The 18,570-nt window shown below is 39.2% G+C and overlaps 1 protein-coding gene across 1 annotated transcript; it reads right to left on the minus strand.

Moving 5' to 3' along the window:
- Positions 1–5,680: 5,680 nt before the first annotated feature.
- LOC108699458 lies at positions 5,681–18,310 on the minus strand. The gene is made up of 7 exons (XM_018231554.2): positions 17,940–18,310; positions 15,322–15,395; positions 12,841–12,896; positions 10,644–10,713; positions 9,060–9,151; positions 8,102–8,174; positions 5,681–5,980 (listed from the first exon to the last, which is right to left on the minus strand). The coding sequence occupies exons 1-7, from the start codon at positions 18,194–18,196 to the stop codon at positions 5,859–5,861; spliced, it is 744 nt and encodes a 247-aa protein (XP_018087043.1). The 5' UTR covers positions 18,197–18,310; the 3' UTR covers positions 5,681–5,858.
- Positions 18,311–18,570: the final 260 nt, after the last annotated feature.

Below are 18,570 nucleotides of genomic sequence, written 5' to 3' on the forward strand. Positions count from 1 at the left end.
TTATTGTAATTGCTACTTTGCATTACTTGTCTTTCTATTCAGGCCCTCTCCTATTCATATCAATGCATGGTTGCTAGGGTAATTTGGGCCCTAGCAACCAGACTGCTGAAATCACAAACTGAAGAGCTGCTACATAAAAAGCTAAATAACTCAAAAACCACAAATAATAAAAAATGAAAACCAATAGCAAATCGTCTCAGAATCTCAGTCTTTACATCATACATAAGGTTAACTCATAGGTGAACAGCCCTTTTAAGAAGAAAATGTGACAGAATATTCCTGTGTGTTGGTTTTTCGCAGAAAATAATGTGAGAATCACATTATTCCATTCATTTTCAATGAAGCTGAAAAAAAAGAAAGACTATTGGAGGCTCTGACAAATAGTTGTGTTTTTTTCCACATGGTTTTTCTCCAATCGTGAAAAAACCGCAAACATGAATTTTAATAAATCGTCCTCTAAGTGTGGGTGGAGTTGGGTCCCACCATTTCAAAAGGCGCTGAGATTAAAACTGTTCAAAATGCAAAAGAAAGTTCCTTAACCCTTTTTGACTACAACATGCAGCTTCTTTAATAAATCAATAGATACATTTATGCAACTTACTACACACACAATAAATAGTTTCATCTTTGGAAATTTACTTGGCAAACAAATGGGAGACCAGCCTTGTTCAGTGTAAGAAGCATTTGATTCCCAGTGTTGATATAAACACATGGTTTTAAGACGACAACAAACAACAAATTCCTACTGCCCAGTGCTCTTGCCAAAATGCACTTCAGCCACTAGTCACTTTAAATAGAATTCACCCAATACAGTTAAAAGACTAAATAACTGAAAGCAAATTATCACTGACACTTTCATATACCAACAAAGTCTATTACAATAATTAAGTCTTCTTACAAGTCCCATTTATTCAGCATCATATTCCCAACAAACCCAGGTGATATTTTATCATGTTCAATGATATTTTTGAATCATACCTTAGGGGGGTTATTTACTAAACTCTGAATGCAAAAATCAAGAAAAATCCGCAATTTTTTTTATAAAATCACAAATTTTTTGGAATGTATTAAACCCAGAGGATGGAAAAGTCAGGATCAGAAAATCCGTCATCTCAGACCTGTTGAGGTTGCGTATAAGTGAATGATTTTTTGATGTGCGATGGGTTTCGTGCAATACCCCAAAGTTTTCTGAGTTTTGGTGAAAAATCCGAAAAAATCGTGAAAATTTGATGAAAAAAATCACAAAATTTTGAAAATCTGATTTTTTTCACACAAAGCTAATTTTTGGGAAAATGTAATAATAAATAAGCGTTAAAAAACCTGAGCAGATTTGATCAGAGTTTGCAGCAGAAAATACTGAGATAAATTCGGACTTTGATAAATAACCCCCTAAGTCTACTAGAAAATCATTTAAACATTAAATAAATCCAATCGGCTGGTTTTGCTTCCAATAAGGATTAATTATATCTTTGGATCAAGCACAAGCTTCTGTTTTATTATAATTATTATTAAGAATTAGGATTATTTGGATAAAATAGAGTCTATGGAAAACGGCCTTTCCGTAATACCTGTAATAGTAAAATATGCAAAAAGAGAGTAAAGCTGGGCAGTTAAAGGAGAGGTTCATCGTTAAATTGACTTTTAGTATGTTATAGAATGGCCAATTCTAAGCAACTTTCATTCAGAGCTTTCTGGATAACGGGTTTCCGGATAAGAGATCCATTACCTTTATATGAATATATAGCAGTTGATAGAGTAATATAATTCTGTTCCAGATGGTGAGAATTCTACTGTTGAAATTGAATGTGTTTGAGTGTTACTCCTTTTATAGAGAGTGAGTGTTTGAGTCACCAAGCCCTTGTATGTTGCTCTCACTGGCCTCAAAGCAGGGGCTTATTTTTGAATTCCAGGCTTGGCAGTAAGTTTTAATTGAATAAAACTAAGTATAGTGCCAAGTAGAGCCTCCTGTAGGCTGCCAGTCCACATTGGGGCTACCAAATAGCCAATCACAGTCCTTATTTAGCACCCAAGGGACTTTTTCATGCTTGTGCTGTTCCCCAACTCTCTACAGTTAAATGTGGCTCACGGTAAAAAAAAGTTGGGGACCCCTGCCTTATGGTGTAAATATGGAAGTTCCCCAACTTTAATTCTGCTGGATATCTACATCATGCTTTTGTAAATCATTACAACTGTATGTGACATCTTGGTTTTCCAAGCTGAAGAGCACGTTACACGGGTTTATTGATATTGTGTTGGATAGACATGTGCTGAGCAATTGCAAATGGTTATTGTCGCCAAGTAAAACAAGGGTACACAACTATAAAAAATAAAGTATTTGTTGCTTGGAAAGGCAGAGCCATATTGCAAACCCGAACCTGCCCAACTGATGGTTAACCCATGGGTCACTGTGGGTTTTGGGTTAACCCATACATCACTGGTTTTCACAACCTTCATTTCTACTGGCAGCAGTGTGGGTAAAGTTCTTAATTAACATTTAGGGGCACATTTACCTAGGGTCGAATATCGAGGGTTAACCCTCGATATTCGACCGTCAAAGTAAAATCCTTCGAATATCGAAGGATTTCGCGATATTCCTACGATCAAACAAAGGAATAATCGCTCGATCGAATGATTAAATCCTTTGAATCGAATGATTCGAAGGATTTTAATCCATCGATCGAAGGATATTCCTTCGATCAGGAAATTGTTAGGAAGCCTATGGGGACCTTCCCCATAGGCTAACATTGGCCTCGGTAGGTTTTAGGTGGCGAACTAGGGTGTCGAAGAAATTTTTAAAGCGACAGTACTTCGACTATCCAATAGTCGAACGGTTTTTCGAAGGTCGTAGTCGAAGGTTGAAGTAGCCCATTCGATGGTCGAAGTAGCCATATTCGACCATTCGAAATTCAAACTATTTTTCCCTCTATTCCTTCACTCGAACTAAGTAAATGGGCCCCTTATTGTTACATAGCACTAGTCAGGCACCACTGATGTCTTGTTACCAATTCTGAGATGCCTTTGTTTTCCTGTTCATATTATACAAGTCACTTATATCATTATTTTGTTCTGATGATTCCTGGGAGGCAGGCTGCATACAATGTTTTTATGGGTTCTCTGCCTGCAATATCCTTCCTAAAATATCACACCCAGCCCAATCCAGTTTTCTAGCACATACAGTATGTAACGCTTTAGGATTTCTTGAACTCCTTTTTTGCAAATACATTGAATGCTGTTCTGCCTAGGACTTCCCTTGCACCCACAATTTACACTGAATATTTTCTATGCCGTTAGTTGCATTTTTCTATATTTGCTGGGACATGACAAAACCCTAAAGGGAGGGAATCGGCTCTTCTTCTTAAACATTCTTCAGTTATAAAAAAAAATATGTAATGTCTGAATGTGATGCCAAGCCCTGAATTAATGTGGTTATGGGAAAAGCGAGTGCCAAAATCTGACATTGCTCCATGAAGGCTAATTTATAATTCCATTCCTCCTCAAGCTTTGTTCAGCTGTGTAAACAGCAAGAGATAGAAATTTTATGTATAGTCTGCATGTGTGAAAATGAACACAGTCCAAAACCAAATACATTTTAGCCTTCAAGCGTTTGGATAGGAAAACACAACACAGGCTTTATCAAGACTTCCAGTATTTCTAGTTTCTACATTTCTTACCTGAAATTCGTCAACTCTTGTTTTTGACTTACTAAAGTTTCAACATAAAAGAATATGTTGGGAATGTGGCAACACACTGGCTTCACATGTATTCTGGGAATGTCAAATACACAGTTATCTTTCTATTCAGAGCATACGGAGGGCTGTAGATTCCCAACAAAAGCATGGAGATGCCCTTTAGAATTCTTTAACAAATATGCATAGAGGGCTTAGCTGTCCTGTACATAAACACATTCCTACAAATTATATGCAAGATTGTTTAGTCTCTTATAGGTGGGTGCTTGGTATACCTACCAACCCTAGTCTCTAATCGAATACAATGTTAACTAACAACACATGAGATAGTCTCAATGAGACTGAGGTTATTCACCACAAAATAAAAGTAGCATAAGGGTAGGACTACATTGACAATTTCCGCGTGATCCAACGCACTGTGTAAAAACGCAGGCGTCACGTCGGATGCGATAGAAATAAGGTAAGTAATAGCATTGTCAGATGGTGTCGCAGCATTGATCCGACGCAACAGATGCTGCACGCTGCGCCTGTATCCGACAGTCATGTCATGTCAGATCAATGCTGCGACTTCATCCAACATTTCCATTACTTACCTTATTCCTGTTGCATCCGACGGGACGCCTGGGTTTTTGCGCAGCGCGTCGGATCGTGCGGAAATCGTCCATGTCGTCCTACCCTTAAGAATCTGGGGAACTAGGATTTGATTCCCTAGAATGGTACAACAACCCAGATAACTATTTGCCCCTTAAAGCTTAGTTATTGACATTAATACATTGGTTTAAAATTTAGTCATAGGTTTGCAGACCCCTTTTTGGTCCAAAATTTGGATAAAGGCCCGTGTACCTTGTGTACCTTTTTTGGAAAAAAAAAATAATGGCTTTCCTATATATTTCAAAGTTTTTCCCTTTTAATAACATTGGGGTCAAGTATCATTTTTACCAGTCAGGCCGGTAAAATACTGGCCAAGTGGCAACCCTACTTGTGATGTGTTACAGATGTATGAAGATACTATAATGTTAGGGGAATATGTTGGTTTATTATAAATACATGTTCATAATAATCCTGCTATACAGTAGATCCAAGAATTAAAGTATACAGAAATATTCCGGAACCTACATTTTAACCTAACAGCTTTTAGCTGACCTCCAATTCCTTGCTTTGTGTCCTCTAAGAGGGCCAGCAGGCCCGGACTGGCAATCTGTGGGTTCTGGCAAATTCCAGAGGGGCTGCTATAAGATGCCATAGAAAGTCAGTATTTAGTGGGCTGTTTGGGCCTCTATGTGGGCTGATTGGGCCTCTGTGTACCTGAAATGCCAGGGCCTATTTTAATTCTCAATCCGGACCTGAGGGCCAGTCCCATATTTTGGGAATATCTGCTGGTGTTTCCTCCTAAGGGCGTTATAAACAAGATGCCTAGAAAAATCATCAAATGCCCACAAGGAACTGACTGACTTTAAGGGGGTTATTTATCAAAATCTGAAAATATCTGAGTATTTTCTGAAAACTACTCCAACCAAATCAGCTCAGGTTTTTTTTCCCCTTATTTATCAATACAATTTCCTGTGCGGGAAAAAATTTGATAAAATCATGAAAAAAATTGAATTGTACAAATTTTTCAGATTTGACGTCCGAAAACACAGTTTTTTTTCGTATTTTTGCCTAAAAACCACAAAATCTTCAGATTACTGCACAAAACCCAGCGCAGATCAGGATATCTTTTGGGCTTCTCCCATTGACTTGTACATGAACTCAGCAGGTCTTAGTTGGTGTACTTTTTTATTCAGACTTTTAACACCTTTGGGGTTTAATAAATTCTGAAAAAGGTTTTTTTCCACTATAAATTCGAATTTTTTGAGTTTTTGGCATAACCACCCTAGAGGAAAATAGATTATCCATATGAGCCCACCATCCTAGTAAACTATCCTGCCAGCACAGACAGACCATGAAGACACAAAAGAGTGGATTATTGGACATAGAAAAGAAAACACAAAAAGTAAGTTTTCTCACAATTGGTTTATGAGAATAAAAACATTGGGCCCGCGGCTCAGTCCTATCACATAGATTTGTGAGAATATTCTCAACTTTACTAACCCCTCCGCAGTAGCTGCTCCACCATTTCAGTTGGGTTATACCCAGTGGATAGAATTCAGGTAATGTAAGTATATGAGTAACTTATGAGAAGTTGGTTCTCCACTCAGGGTGGACAACGTACTCGGCTCGATGGAAAGTCAATGGCTTTTGCTGGTCGGGAGCTGTTGACAAGGTGTTCATCAATTTCTCCACACTGGCTATTTCTGTAATATAAAGGTTTGTTAGGAAAACTGTTTGTGGTGCTCACTGGTATAACCCTGGGCCGGTGTAGTTTTCTGCTGATAGGAGCACCGGCCCGGGGTGTCAGGTAAGTAAATACAATCACTTGGGGGTGCCTAACATTTGTCAGCCCAAACAACTTGTCTTCTGTATCCTTATACATGAGACAATGTGGGTTATGTGCCAGGACTCGGCTCAATGTGTGTATTGGAGATCATTCTTTCAGTAGGGAGCCTTATCATGATGCTGTGTGTTCCATCTACTGTTCAAGGCCAACTAAATGCCTGGGCTCTTCAGGAATTCCAGCTGAAGTATTATCATTTCCTTGCTGAGGATTTGCTAGTAATTAAAGGTCAGACTTATTTATTTTGCCAAGGACCCTACCGCTAGTAAAGAAAGGCCTATTTAGCACTAGTAAGGAATGACCGACTTGTGTGCCTCCTCAAACGGGATATATGGAATTTGCAATGAAAATGACAGCAGATTAGAATGCAAATGCTTAATATCAGAATCCAGATGGTTGTAAAACTCACACATGGGACACTTAGGGACAGCTGCAAAAAACATAATTTTTGGTGAAACAATATTATTCAAATGGATTCTGCTCTTTTATAATTCTCATTTTTTAAGTAATTCTTTAGTTCATTTGTTGCTGCAGCTTAATCAGACAAAGGCTTTCCAAGGAATCGGTATAGTAAATAGAAGTGAGCCAGTAGTGAGAGGGGCAGGGAGCAGACCTTGCAGACAATTTTGAATCCAGCGATGCCTGTTCTAAACCCTCAATCACAATTTTACATGTAGTGTATGGGGGATGGGGGTGTTGCAGGGCCAACTGATGTGGGTGGCAGGGGGCCCAGGTCCCTAGTTACACCACTGAAGTGAGCTTTTATACCTCTTGGGCTGAATGCCGGTGTTGTTGCCATCACTGCACTTTTCCAAAATCGCAGCTGAAAAAATCCATGCCAACATGCATTCAGCTAAACAGGCCCAGCAGTGTGCAGGTTAGTGCAGAAGTGGGACAGATGGAGAAAGAGGCAGAGGATAAAATATATGTGATACACAACATGGTTCAGATCCCATTCCTACATGATGTGTATTGTGTGCAAGTGAGCAGGGACTGGAGACAACGGCCTATAACATGGTGTTTGTATGTAGGCTATACAACTTACAGGAACATTCTGAATGACATTTCTGACCCCACTCACAAGTTTGGCAGCCGTATTACAGACTGTAGTGTATAAAAAATGTTGCTGAGCAAACACTGTTGTATAAAAGGTGCCATTGTATTTACTACAAAATGGATTGAAACAATTCCCACTAACCAAAATTTGTGTGTAAATCAATTTTTAACCATGAAGGATTAATTCTTTTTCTTGTGGTTAACTGATCTGGGTCACTGTAATGTTGCTCCATCCATTCCTGTGATGTTAAATATTCACTTCAGCTTAGCACTGGGTGGAGTCAGGCCTGGACTGGCAATCTGTGAGTTCTGGCAAATGCCAGAGAGGCTGCTGTAAGATGCCATAGAAAGTGACTATTAAGTAGTCTGGTGGGGGATGTTTGGGCCTCTGTGTAGTAGGAATGGCAGGGCCTATTTTGAATCCCAGTCCAGTCCTGAGTGGAGTAATGACAAAGGTTATGGACATGTGAAGGGAAAGGAGTGAACAGTGTGGAGAGAGCAGCCAGGAATAAAGCTGAATTCTACCCTGCAGTCTGGCATCTCAGTGTACATTCTTCCAGTTCATTAACACCCTGCACTAGGTTATCACAGTCACAAACAGAAACATTGAATCATTTCACTTCTTCTTCAGCCCCTTTGCCTTTACTGAAAAGCAGATAGAAAGCTCCCACAGGCTGCAGAGAATGTATATTAGCCTTGACTTGTTAAAATAGTAAATATAAAAGGCCCAGTGTCTCATTTACTAAACTAGACACACCCACTACACACAAGAACACCAAATGAGCTTGTGCCTAGTCGGTGCTTGTGCAAGTTTGTGCCTATCCATGTGAAATGGGTCTAAAGTGCCGTTTATAGAGACACAACTAATCCCTGTACTTTACAGATAAGGTACAACTGCTCTAAATAGAGATATTTGTATATTTACCATATACTCCTGCCTCCTTCAGCCATCGATGGGCTGAAACAGATAATTCAGGCTTCACCAACTGGATCAAGGCCTGTTTGGGGGAGAAAGAGATATTCTGTTAACAATGTGATCTTGCTGCCAGTACACAAAAGAATCCATTGCTCAAAAGAAGCATCTCTAGAGTTTGCCAAAATGCATGAGACTGATCCAGTTGTGATGGGTCATATACACGTATTGCATTGAACGTTGGCCAAGAAGCTCTATCTTGGTCTCTTGAGTTCCTGCTCCATAACAACTTATAAGGGTGCTAGCATCATGTTGTGGGGCTGCTTTTATCAGAAGGGAGTGAGGATATTGTTAAAACAGGGGAAATACTGCAAGAGAACTGCAAGTTTGGAAAAAGTTTGTCATTGATTCCAAACACAAGAAACATCTGAGTGGTCTAGTCAAAGCCATTAGGTCGACAAGAGTCAAGGAAATGAAAAATAACTCCCAGTCTTGTTGCTAAGCTCCTCTTTAATAAACTCACATTGGTCCCACTTATGTGCGGAGTCCCAGCTATCCAGTGCGGTAAATACATTCTTATTGTTAACTCATCAATGAGTAGAAAGCATTTATACCACGTTTAAAAATGAGTGATAGTTGATAAATTGGCCCCTGAGTGTAGGATTTGTTAGCACTGTTATGGGATCTGTTATCAAGAAAGCTCTGAATTCCTAAAAGGCCATAAACTCTATTTTATCCAAATTTATAAAAATGATTCCTTTTTCCAGGAATCATTTTGCAAGACACTGTATATAAAAACAATAGCAGTGGTGTAAATAAATGGCCCCTTGCCAAATTCTTTTAGGGCCACCATGACTCTTCTGATCCTTTTTTGCAAAGCACTCTGTACAGATCTTTATATCACAAATGAGTACTGTGGAAATGCCGTGTATATGAGACATGAGAACGCTTTAGTGGAAAAGCCGCTCACCTGACAGCGAAGCCTCCTTTTGTCAGGAATTTCTTTGTGCTTTTCATGACTCTCTGTTACAAAGTCCATCATTTTCTGCACTGCGGCACGGTCTGGATTAAGGAAGAAAAACCATCGGAATAAGTGATCAAGGCAACTGACAGCTGGAGAATGACACTGTGTTTCTATGGATAGGATGTGTTTATTTTCTGCCTTGCTTTGATAAATGTCAGCTGGAGAGTGTACAAGGAATATACAGTATGTAGTCTGTAAATTGACATGGTTACAATAAACCCAGTACTGATGCATTACTAAACATACACATCAAATAACAGACATGTGGCTATTCAAGCTTGAGTAAGCATCAAATAAGCAAGTGTGGCTCATACAAGCCTAAATTATTATTATAAATGATCTGCTTCAACAGCAGATATTCTCTCCCATACCCTGGGGGAATCTTGGCTGTGCCTGGCATGCGCCCTGTCCCGTTCCACCCATGCTCCGCCCCCAGCAATGCTCCAGGCTACAGACAATAGACTTATTCCATGTTTTTCAATGGAGAAGGTAAGTTAGGTTTTGGGTGCAAATTACTGACAGCAGGAGACAGAACTGCTAGTGCAGAAGACTGGGGTATTTGAATAATATGTGGGAATTGACATGTTTGCAACAGACATAGAAGTTAACATGGAATTGCATTAAGCAACCTTGAGGAGCTGTACTTTCAATGCTATTACTGAGCAAATACCCAGATATAATAATTATTCAGTTCACTGGACTCCCAGTTGTGCTGACACTAAAGTGAGGAGCAAAACCCCTCAGTCTTAGCATTATCACTCAATAGAACATCTTTGTAACCCAAATCTGGTTGTCCACCCCATAGCAGTGATGCAGCTAAAATGGTTGTGGAGTTTGCCAGGAGCATATCACCTAAGGGATCCCCATTTGCACCATAGAAGTAAAAAACAGTATTGCGAGGGTTCTACTTCACATTTAATATGACATGCACATGGACATGAAGCAAGGTTTTAAAAAACTGTTTTGACACATGGCTGGTTGGAAGAAATAAGAGAGGGGTGTACCGGCATCAAACTCTGCCCTGGGGCTCATGGGACTCCCTTCTCAGACTTACCCTACCTCACCCATATTATTCTTACCCTATTGTGCCACCATTCCTAGCCCTCTGCTTTGTCTACTTTTCCTCCCCTTCTCCCACATGACTACTTTGTTTCCATTCACCCTCCCCATGGTTATATTCCTCTCATAGTAGTTCAGCAATATCTGGAAATCACAGATTGGATACCCTTTCTCTATAAACTCTAGTGGCTCCAGAGCTTTACTCCTTAGGATACTGCAACACAGGATGTTTTCCACCATTTCCAACAGATAAAAGGGAGTGGAGACAGTTAACAGTATTTGTCAACAAGGAACAGCTCCTTGTGTCATCTCTCCCTTCCTTTGTAAGTTGGTGTGTGCTCTCTGCTAACCTTGTTCCAGGTTATTGTAGGGCCATTGGGTTGCTACAGTATAAGCAGAACATTAGCAATCCTAAAGAATCCATGCCATGTTTTTATACGTCAATCAGAAAGAAAAAGAGTCCTTCGTTACCTTTATCACTTGCTAGTTTCATCCAGGCCTCCGCTGCAAAATTTAATCTTTGGTCACTGAATATTTCCACCTGAATTAAGAAAACGGAGTAAAATGCTGATATAAATTTGTGGGCAAGTTTGCTTGTAGGTGACGGACACTTATTGTATTCCAACAAGGACCTTTGTCCCAGATTATCAACCCTATGCTAAGACTTTGCCTGAAGCAAGTGTTCCTAGGATAAAGGTGGTGACAAACATTCCAGCCAGGTCATGTGATTTGGTTATCATCATTCATGGCCTCGCTATCTCATGTTATTAGGGAATTTTGACATACAAGTCATCAGACGAACCCACTTGGCTGCAAAGTGATAACTAACGCCAATGTTACTTATAAGGAAGGAAGAGAAAAAGGATGCGAAATATTCTTCACTGTAAATCTGGGCCTGTCTTGGCCTACTACACTCCTGGGCTTCTTAATATTTACAGGGTCTGCTTCCCCTTGAAGAGGACAAGTCCGGTGCTGATTTATATTATTCAGTCTTGTACATAAACACAGCTTGCAATTTGAGGCATATAGAGTATATATATACAGTTGTTTCCAAACTCTGGTTTTGCTCTCCTGGGGTGGGATGCACAGACAGGAATGTGGGGGAGCTGCCCTTAATGCCAATCATGGTAAAATTTTGTGAGCCCATTTGTTCACCTAGATATACCTGAAAGCCCAGCTTCAAGATCAATAAGGGTGAGATTTAGAGTGAATATTTATTTGCTGCCAGGGTCAGACCTGGTAGGCGGGACACCGGAAAAAAACCTGGTTGGCCCCTGCTGGCCCAGTTCCCTTCCTCCCTGGCGCTCAAGGATGGGGTGGGGACCCCCAGGCACTAGCCCCAGTGGGCCCTGGACACCCCAGTCTAGCACTGGGCCAGAGTATTTCTTCACACCATATTGGCCAATATTTAGATACCTTGTGGAGCCCCAAAATTCTTTTTCTATCACCAATCTTATTGTTATGTAGGAACAACTATAGTGCAGGCATGGGATCTGTTATCTGGAAACCCATTATCCAGAAAGCTCCAAATTACTCAAATTACTCCATTTTATCCAAATAATCCAAAAGTTTAAAAATGATTTCCTTTTTCTCTGTAATAATAAAACAGTGCCTTGTACTTGATTCAAACTAAGATATAATTAATCATTATTGGCAGCAAAATCAGCCTATTGGGTTTATTTAACATCTACATGATTTTCTAGTAGACTTAAGGTACGAAGATCCAAGTTATGGAAAGATCCTCTATCTGGAAAAGGTCCTGAGCATTCTGGATAACAGGCCCCATACCTGTACCAAATTTTGACTAAATGTACGCAAAACGATTTGCCTTGCTGTCCTATACGTTCTTGGAAATATGGGAGGGAAATGATGACTTCCCAAAGGATACCCAAATGCTTTTCTAGATCCCTTATTATGAGCTAAGAGGGGGGTGACCAAAAATAGGATAAAAACAACTAATGAAATTCTTAAAGAGGCAACATTCAATCTGAAATCAATCATCAAATTGTATAACTGCAAGTATACATAAATCATTAAAAATCAGAATTCATGCCCCAGGGAAAATTAGTAGAGTTTTTTTTTTTGGACAGTTCATGCCCCCTGTCTTCTAAAAATATCTTTTCAATCACCTGCCCCTTGTTAAATTGAATGGTTTACTCTCATTACATGTTTAGCCAATACAAAAAAAGTGCTACCAGTATGTATATGATACATACGTGTGATATATCATTGGGCACTGCAGAGGGTGCCTGTGACTTCTAATGAGTAATCATATTGGGGGAACTATATTCTTCTGAAGCTGAATATCCTTTCCCCATGTATGGTTATTTGGTGAGTTGTGGACATTCTAGTGCCTTCTTCTATTATTTCTGTTACCTAAATATTGGGCAAAAAAGAAAAAAGCCAGTTAAGCCCTACTAATAGATAGGATATGGTTTATACTAACTATACACTCAGACCACTACAGTGGCCCCGTTTTGTTTCTGTAATTGTTTTTCTCCATTTGTCTAAATTTCTTGTCAGTACATGGCATATTTGCTCATTTATGTCACGGGTACAAGGTCAACAGCCTTTGTTAGAATTTCCTTGGCTGCAGAACATTCCATTCCCTTCACAGTCGGGGATATTATTTTTAGAATGACTGTGTTTACTCGCCGTCAGACCTTACCTTATTTTTCTTGCCATTGAGAATGTCTTTATGTTGCAGGTATAAACTGGAGTTTCCTTTAAATGCAAAAAGCCAACAATCTCTAGTTACAATTATTTCAGTGGAAAAAAAAAACCTGTTCCGTAATGAAACAAAAATGACATCTGTTTATTATGTGGAACATTCCTAATATGTGTATCCGCTGAGTGGAGCTGTAATATTTAGGAGATTGTGGCAGACAGAGCCCAGCTCTCATCAAGGGGGTTCAGAGGGAAATATTGTATCAGACTGTAGTGAAATAGACCATATTTTAATAACAAATCATCACTTCCTATGGAAAGATTCTAGAGGAACCGTCCCTTAACTAACATCACACAAAACCTCCTGTGTCCAGATCAATAGAGGAACATCTCTCGCATTAACAACTCAGGAACCGTAGAGATATCTAGCACAAAGTTGCTACGGTTCTAATCACCAACAGCAACCAATCAGCTGGCAGCATTCACTGGTCGCCTGTTTAAAAGCAAATATGTTATTGGTTGCTATGGGTTACTGCACCTGGGAAAACATGGTCTTTATTACATATAGGAGCTCAATATTACAATGTTTGTAACCCATAATCCAGACATACGTTTGTTTTCAATTAGGTGAGCGGCAAACTGTACCTGCTTACTGGTTGCTGTGGGTTACTAGAACTGGGGCCACTTTAATGACGCAACCCCTTTAATGCCAATAAATATGACCTTCACTTTGTGCAGATCGATTATTCTTTTATTATGTAAGTTGCCTGCCTCCTAAAAACCATGAAAAATGTGTTAGTCCCAAGTCTGGAGGCGTTTAGGTATATGTATATAATTAGTCATTGCTCCCTGATTAACTGGGACTGCCCCTATTTATTATTTGTACTGAGGAAAGTATCTGCCTATGATATCTATAAAAACGATAACTGCACAGTAACACTTAGGGGGTCATTTATTAAAGTCCGAATTAATCTCAATATTTTCTGCTACCAACTCCGATCAAATCCGCTCTGGTTTTTCACGCTTATTTATTATTACATTTTCCCGAAAATTTGCTTTGCGGGAAAAAAAATCTGATTTTCAAGATTTTTTCTGATTTTTCATCTAATTTTCACATTTATTTTGGAATTTTCACCCGAAAACTCAGATTTTTCCCCTAAAACCCAGCACAAAACCCAGCTCACATAAAAAAATCATTGGGACTTATCCCAGTGCCTTATATGCAACCTCGACAGGTCTGAGATGCCAGATTTTCTGATTGTGACTTTTCCATCCTCAGGGTTTTTTATTAAAACAAATCACAAATTTTTCGTGATTTTTGCATTCGGAGTTTAGTAAATAACCTGCTTAGTGAGTAGGAGAACCTGTTCCTACATTATTATACCATTAGAGTAAATCCAAGGATGCTTGTGAGCACAGTGCCTTATATAAGCCAGAGGGGCAGCCCAGTACAGGTATGGGATCCATTATTCGGAAACCTGCTATCCAGAAAGTTCTGAATTACGGAAAAGCTGTCTGCCATAGACTCCATTTTATCCAAATAATCCAAATTTTTAAAAATGATTTCCTTTTTCTCTGTAATAAAACAGTACCTTGTACTTGATCCCAACTAAGATATACTTAATCCTTAATGGAAGCAAAAACAGCCTATTGGGTTTATTTAATATTTACATGATTTTCTAGTAGATTTAAAGTGATACTGACACTAAAAAACAACTCTTTAAAATATGAATGTACATTAAAAGTTACCTATAGCTCAGGTTGATCATTTTTCACTAATAGGGCTACTTTTGTAAGTAATTGTTACTTGAAGTTCCTAAACCTGTTTTGCCAACCTGACTGTCCCATCTCAACCTGTCAGTTAGAGTTTCTAACGCTAACGGACTCCTGCTGCACCAATATGGCAGCTCCTCATAGAGGAACAATGGGGATCTGATAGATAATGTATCTATGGCAAAATTATAAATAGCATTCAGACAATGTTATGATAGATGTAAAAACATTTCTGGTATCAGGCATGAAGATTCAAATTACAGAAAGATCTGTTATTTGGAAAACTCCAATTCCTGAGCATTCTGGATAACAGGTCCCATACCTGTACTTATAATGGCAGTGTTTCAATCTGGGATTATCCAATCACACATACTACCACGAAAGTATATATTTAAAGAACAGGTTTTATTTATATATATTATAAATTTGGGCTGTTTTATTCAAAATATTTTTGTAGGGACGTGCAATGTTCAGGGGATTCCTTGTATGGCATTTGCTGGCCCCTGGTCATATCTTTGATTCCTTGAGACTTAAATGTAACCATTATAGGTAGTTACTGTTACACTGCATCACTTTACTACAAGTATTGCTCCTGCCTGGGACTCACGGGAGAAAGTAGAGAGAGTAACTTGATTCTAAAGTACAACATACATACACAGCATCTCTGTTACAGGAAAGCAGCATTGCAGGTAAATTGCATGTACTTAACCTGATTTTGCCAGTGTCCCTTTCTCACAGTCATAGTATCCTGGCTGGTTGTGGAGCTTGGTTATCATAAAGATCCTGTATAAAAAATAGATTTTTTCTAGTAAAACATCAAATACATTGCAGTTTGTCTATTACATGTATAGGATCAGTGGCGTAGCTTGAAATCCTCAAGGGGAAACCTGTACACACAGTCGCTCTTCTCAGCACCACCCCACTAGCTCCCTACTTTTATTTGAGGTTTAAATGATTTTTAGTAGATCTAAATTACAGGGAAAAAACCATAAAATTCCATAAAATTTCAGGTCCCAAGTAGTAGTACTAAATTGAAAACAGTATTTTTTATGAATATATAATATTTTTTTAATGTAACTAAATAGTTCCAGTAATCTAGTGCCAGTAGAATGTAAGACACAGAATGAAAATTAGGTTCCATTGCTCAGTGTGCATTGATGTTTCTTTCTATCGGCAGAATATGGAGATGGATGTCAGTTCTTCCCTTTGTTATAGATCAGTTACGTGCAACTTTTTTTTATCGTTTTAGTGATAAAAAAGTTAAAAATATATATATATATTATATTATATATATTATTCTGAACATCAAACAGACATCATTCCCATGCTATTAACCAAAACTGGAAAGTCAGCAAAAGCTAAGGCAACTGGGTCATGAACCTGTACCAGTGATATTCACTTGTCTTTAGAAAGTTCTAAGAATATTTCATATGTAGAAACAGTAATATCTTTATTATATTTAAACACTTCATGTTATTTAATTTTCATGTTATATTTAGAAAAAAATAAGCATGATCAGGTTAGTGTAACTGTGTGTTACACTAACCTGGGAGGGGTGAATGCTTTTCAGACTACAAGCACATAATGGGCTGTTTAATATATAAAGCTGGTGGCTGTTTCTCGAACAACATATTTACTGCACTGCCTTTTTTTTGCAGCGGTTTTGAGATTTAAGCTGGCCATACATATGGAGATCCTCTCATTTGACAATATCGGGCCCAACGATCAGATCAAAACTAGGAGAAAACAGGCGGTCGGAATGAGGGCCACATCAACTAACCACATCAACTAACCACATCCACTAACCGATGAGGTCCTCGATCCAACTGGATTTTTAAGCCTGGCCGGTCGACATCTGGCCGACTTTCGGCCAGATATCAATCAGGGAAGCCCCATACACTGGGCAATAAGATGCCGACTTAATCTGTTGGCATCTTAAATCTTCCCGTGTATGGTTGCCTTTAGCCAGCACATGAAACCTTGCTCAGGACACAGACCTACCTTCTCTACCCTAAAGGTGGCCATAGATGTAGAGATCCACTCGTTTGGCTATGTCACCAAACGAGCGGATCTCTCCCTGATATGTCCACATTGAAGTGGGCGATATTGGGCTGATCCGATCACGGGCCCTAGGGTTCATAATGCATCCAATACGGGTGGTTGGATCGCGGGACCATATAAACAGATGCGGCTGTGATCCAACGGGATTTTTTAATCAGCCAGATATCTGTCGGGGAAGCCCGTCGGATGGCCCCACACATGGGCCAACAAGCTGCCGACTCAGTCTGTCGGCAGCTTTTATCGGCCCAGGTTTGGGGACCTTAACTGACCATGTTTGCCCTTCAGGGCTACTAAGGTTGCACAGGAAAAATGTCTGCTTTTTTGGGCTATTCAATACTTTTACTGAGTAATTATCTCTTTTAGGCCAATGCTTTGTCACCTGTGTGACTTCTCATTTGCACGCAGGGGACAAAACGCTGATAAATACCATTCAATAGTCTATAATGGTAATGACTCTCACCCTGCAGGTGCTTTTGGGGTATTACTGGAAACTGCTCACTGTTGAATTTTCAAACAATAACCTGATCATTGCAGTCAACTAAAGAGTATGTTTTACATTTTTGCCTTCAACCTGTGTGGGAGAAAACATGTCACGTCATGTGACATTACCCTTAGTTTGTAAGCTCTAATGATCAGGGTCAGTATTTATACATAATCAGCATGTTTGGTTGTATATACCCTTCTGCATTACTGTACTGCGCTGTGGAATATGTTGTTTTTTTAAAATAAATATTTAATAATGAAATAATAATAAAATTTTACTGGAATAAAATGTGAAACCAAAAGTAGTAGACTTATCTATTGTACAGGCATGAGATCCATTATCCAGAAATCCGTTATCCAGAAAATTCTGAATTATGGGAAGGCCATCTCCCATAGACTCCATTTGAATCAAATAATTAAAAATTTTCAAAACAGTGCCTTGTATTTGATCCCAACTAAGATATAAATGATCCTTATTGGTGGCACAACAATCCTATTGGGTTTAATCAATGACTAAATTATTTATAGCAGACAAAGTATGGAGATCTATATTACGGGAAAAAACCTTATCCAGGATCCAACCATTCTGTATAACAGGTCCTATACCTGTACATTATACAAATATCCTAAGAATATTAATAACAATAATTTCATGGTATTCTGGAACTGAAGCTTTTAGCAAACAATTTATGCAGCAAAAGCAACTAATGACTAAATATTTGTCCTGCCCTGAAGCCCAGACAGTTGTTGCCCATTGGGTGGGAATTGTTGCCTATCTCTTACTGTGGGGGGTGGGGATTGTTCTTCCTGGTTGGGGAGCTGGGCCTCATCTTTGAGCGAGTGGTTCCGTCCAGTTGTTTCTGGCCATATTCCCCCGCATACACGGTGGCGTTCTTTAGTTTCTGATTAACTTCTCGTCTCTGCTCTGATCTTGCTTGGTTTATAATCTCCTCATAGTTGCTCTCCACAATCAGGGGACGATAATCTTGTCTGACAAATGACTGAAAGTTTGCATTGTGGTAAATGGAATAATTTGCCATTCTGAGAACAGCGTGAGTTCAGCACTTCTCCCTGGCAAACCCTTTATCCCAAGCTGCCATGCCCTCCCCTACTGCTCTATACTAAAGGAATTACTTCTCTGGTGTCTTGTTGTTGTCAGATGTTGCTTAGGAACAAGGTAACACAATGGGATTTGACTCCGGCCTCCTCGCCCACAGTCAGTCAGAACTCTCCCTGCATAGATATGAGGTGTTCAGTTGCAAAGGGAAATAAAATGGCCACAAACACAGCGATCTGATGCTTATATTCAAATTCTGTTTGAATGGCAAATCTGAGAGGGATGTATATATTTTTTCATTACTTTTCTATGATTATAAAGTGCATCCCTACACTGCAATTACCTGGTAAATTGGGA

Source organism: Xenopus laevis, chromosome 1L, assembly GCF_017654675.1.
Source record: "Xenopus laevis strain J_2021 chromosome 1L, Xenopus_laevis_v10.1, whole genome shotgun sequence".
In the NCBI taxonomy this organism is placed as follows: Eukaryota; Metazoa; Chordata; class Amphibia; order Anura; family Pipidae; genus Xenopus; species Xenopus laevis.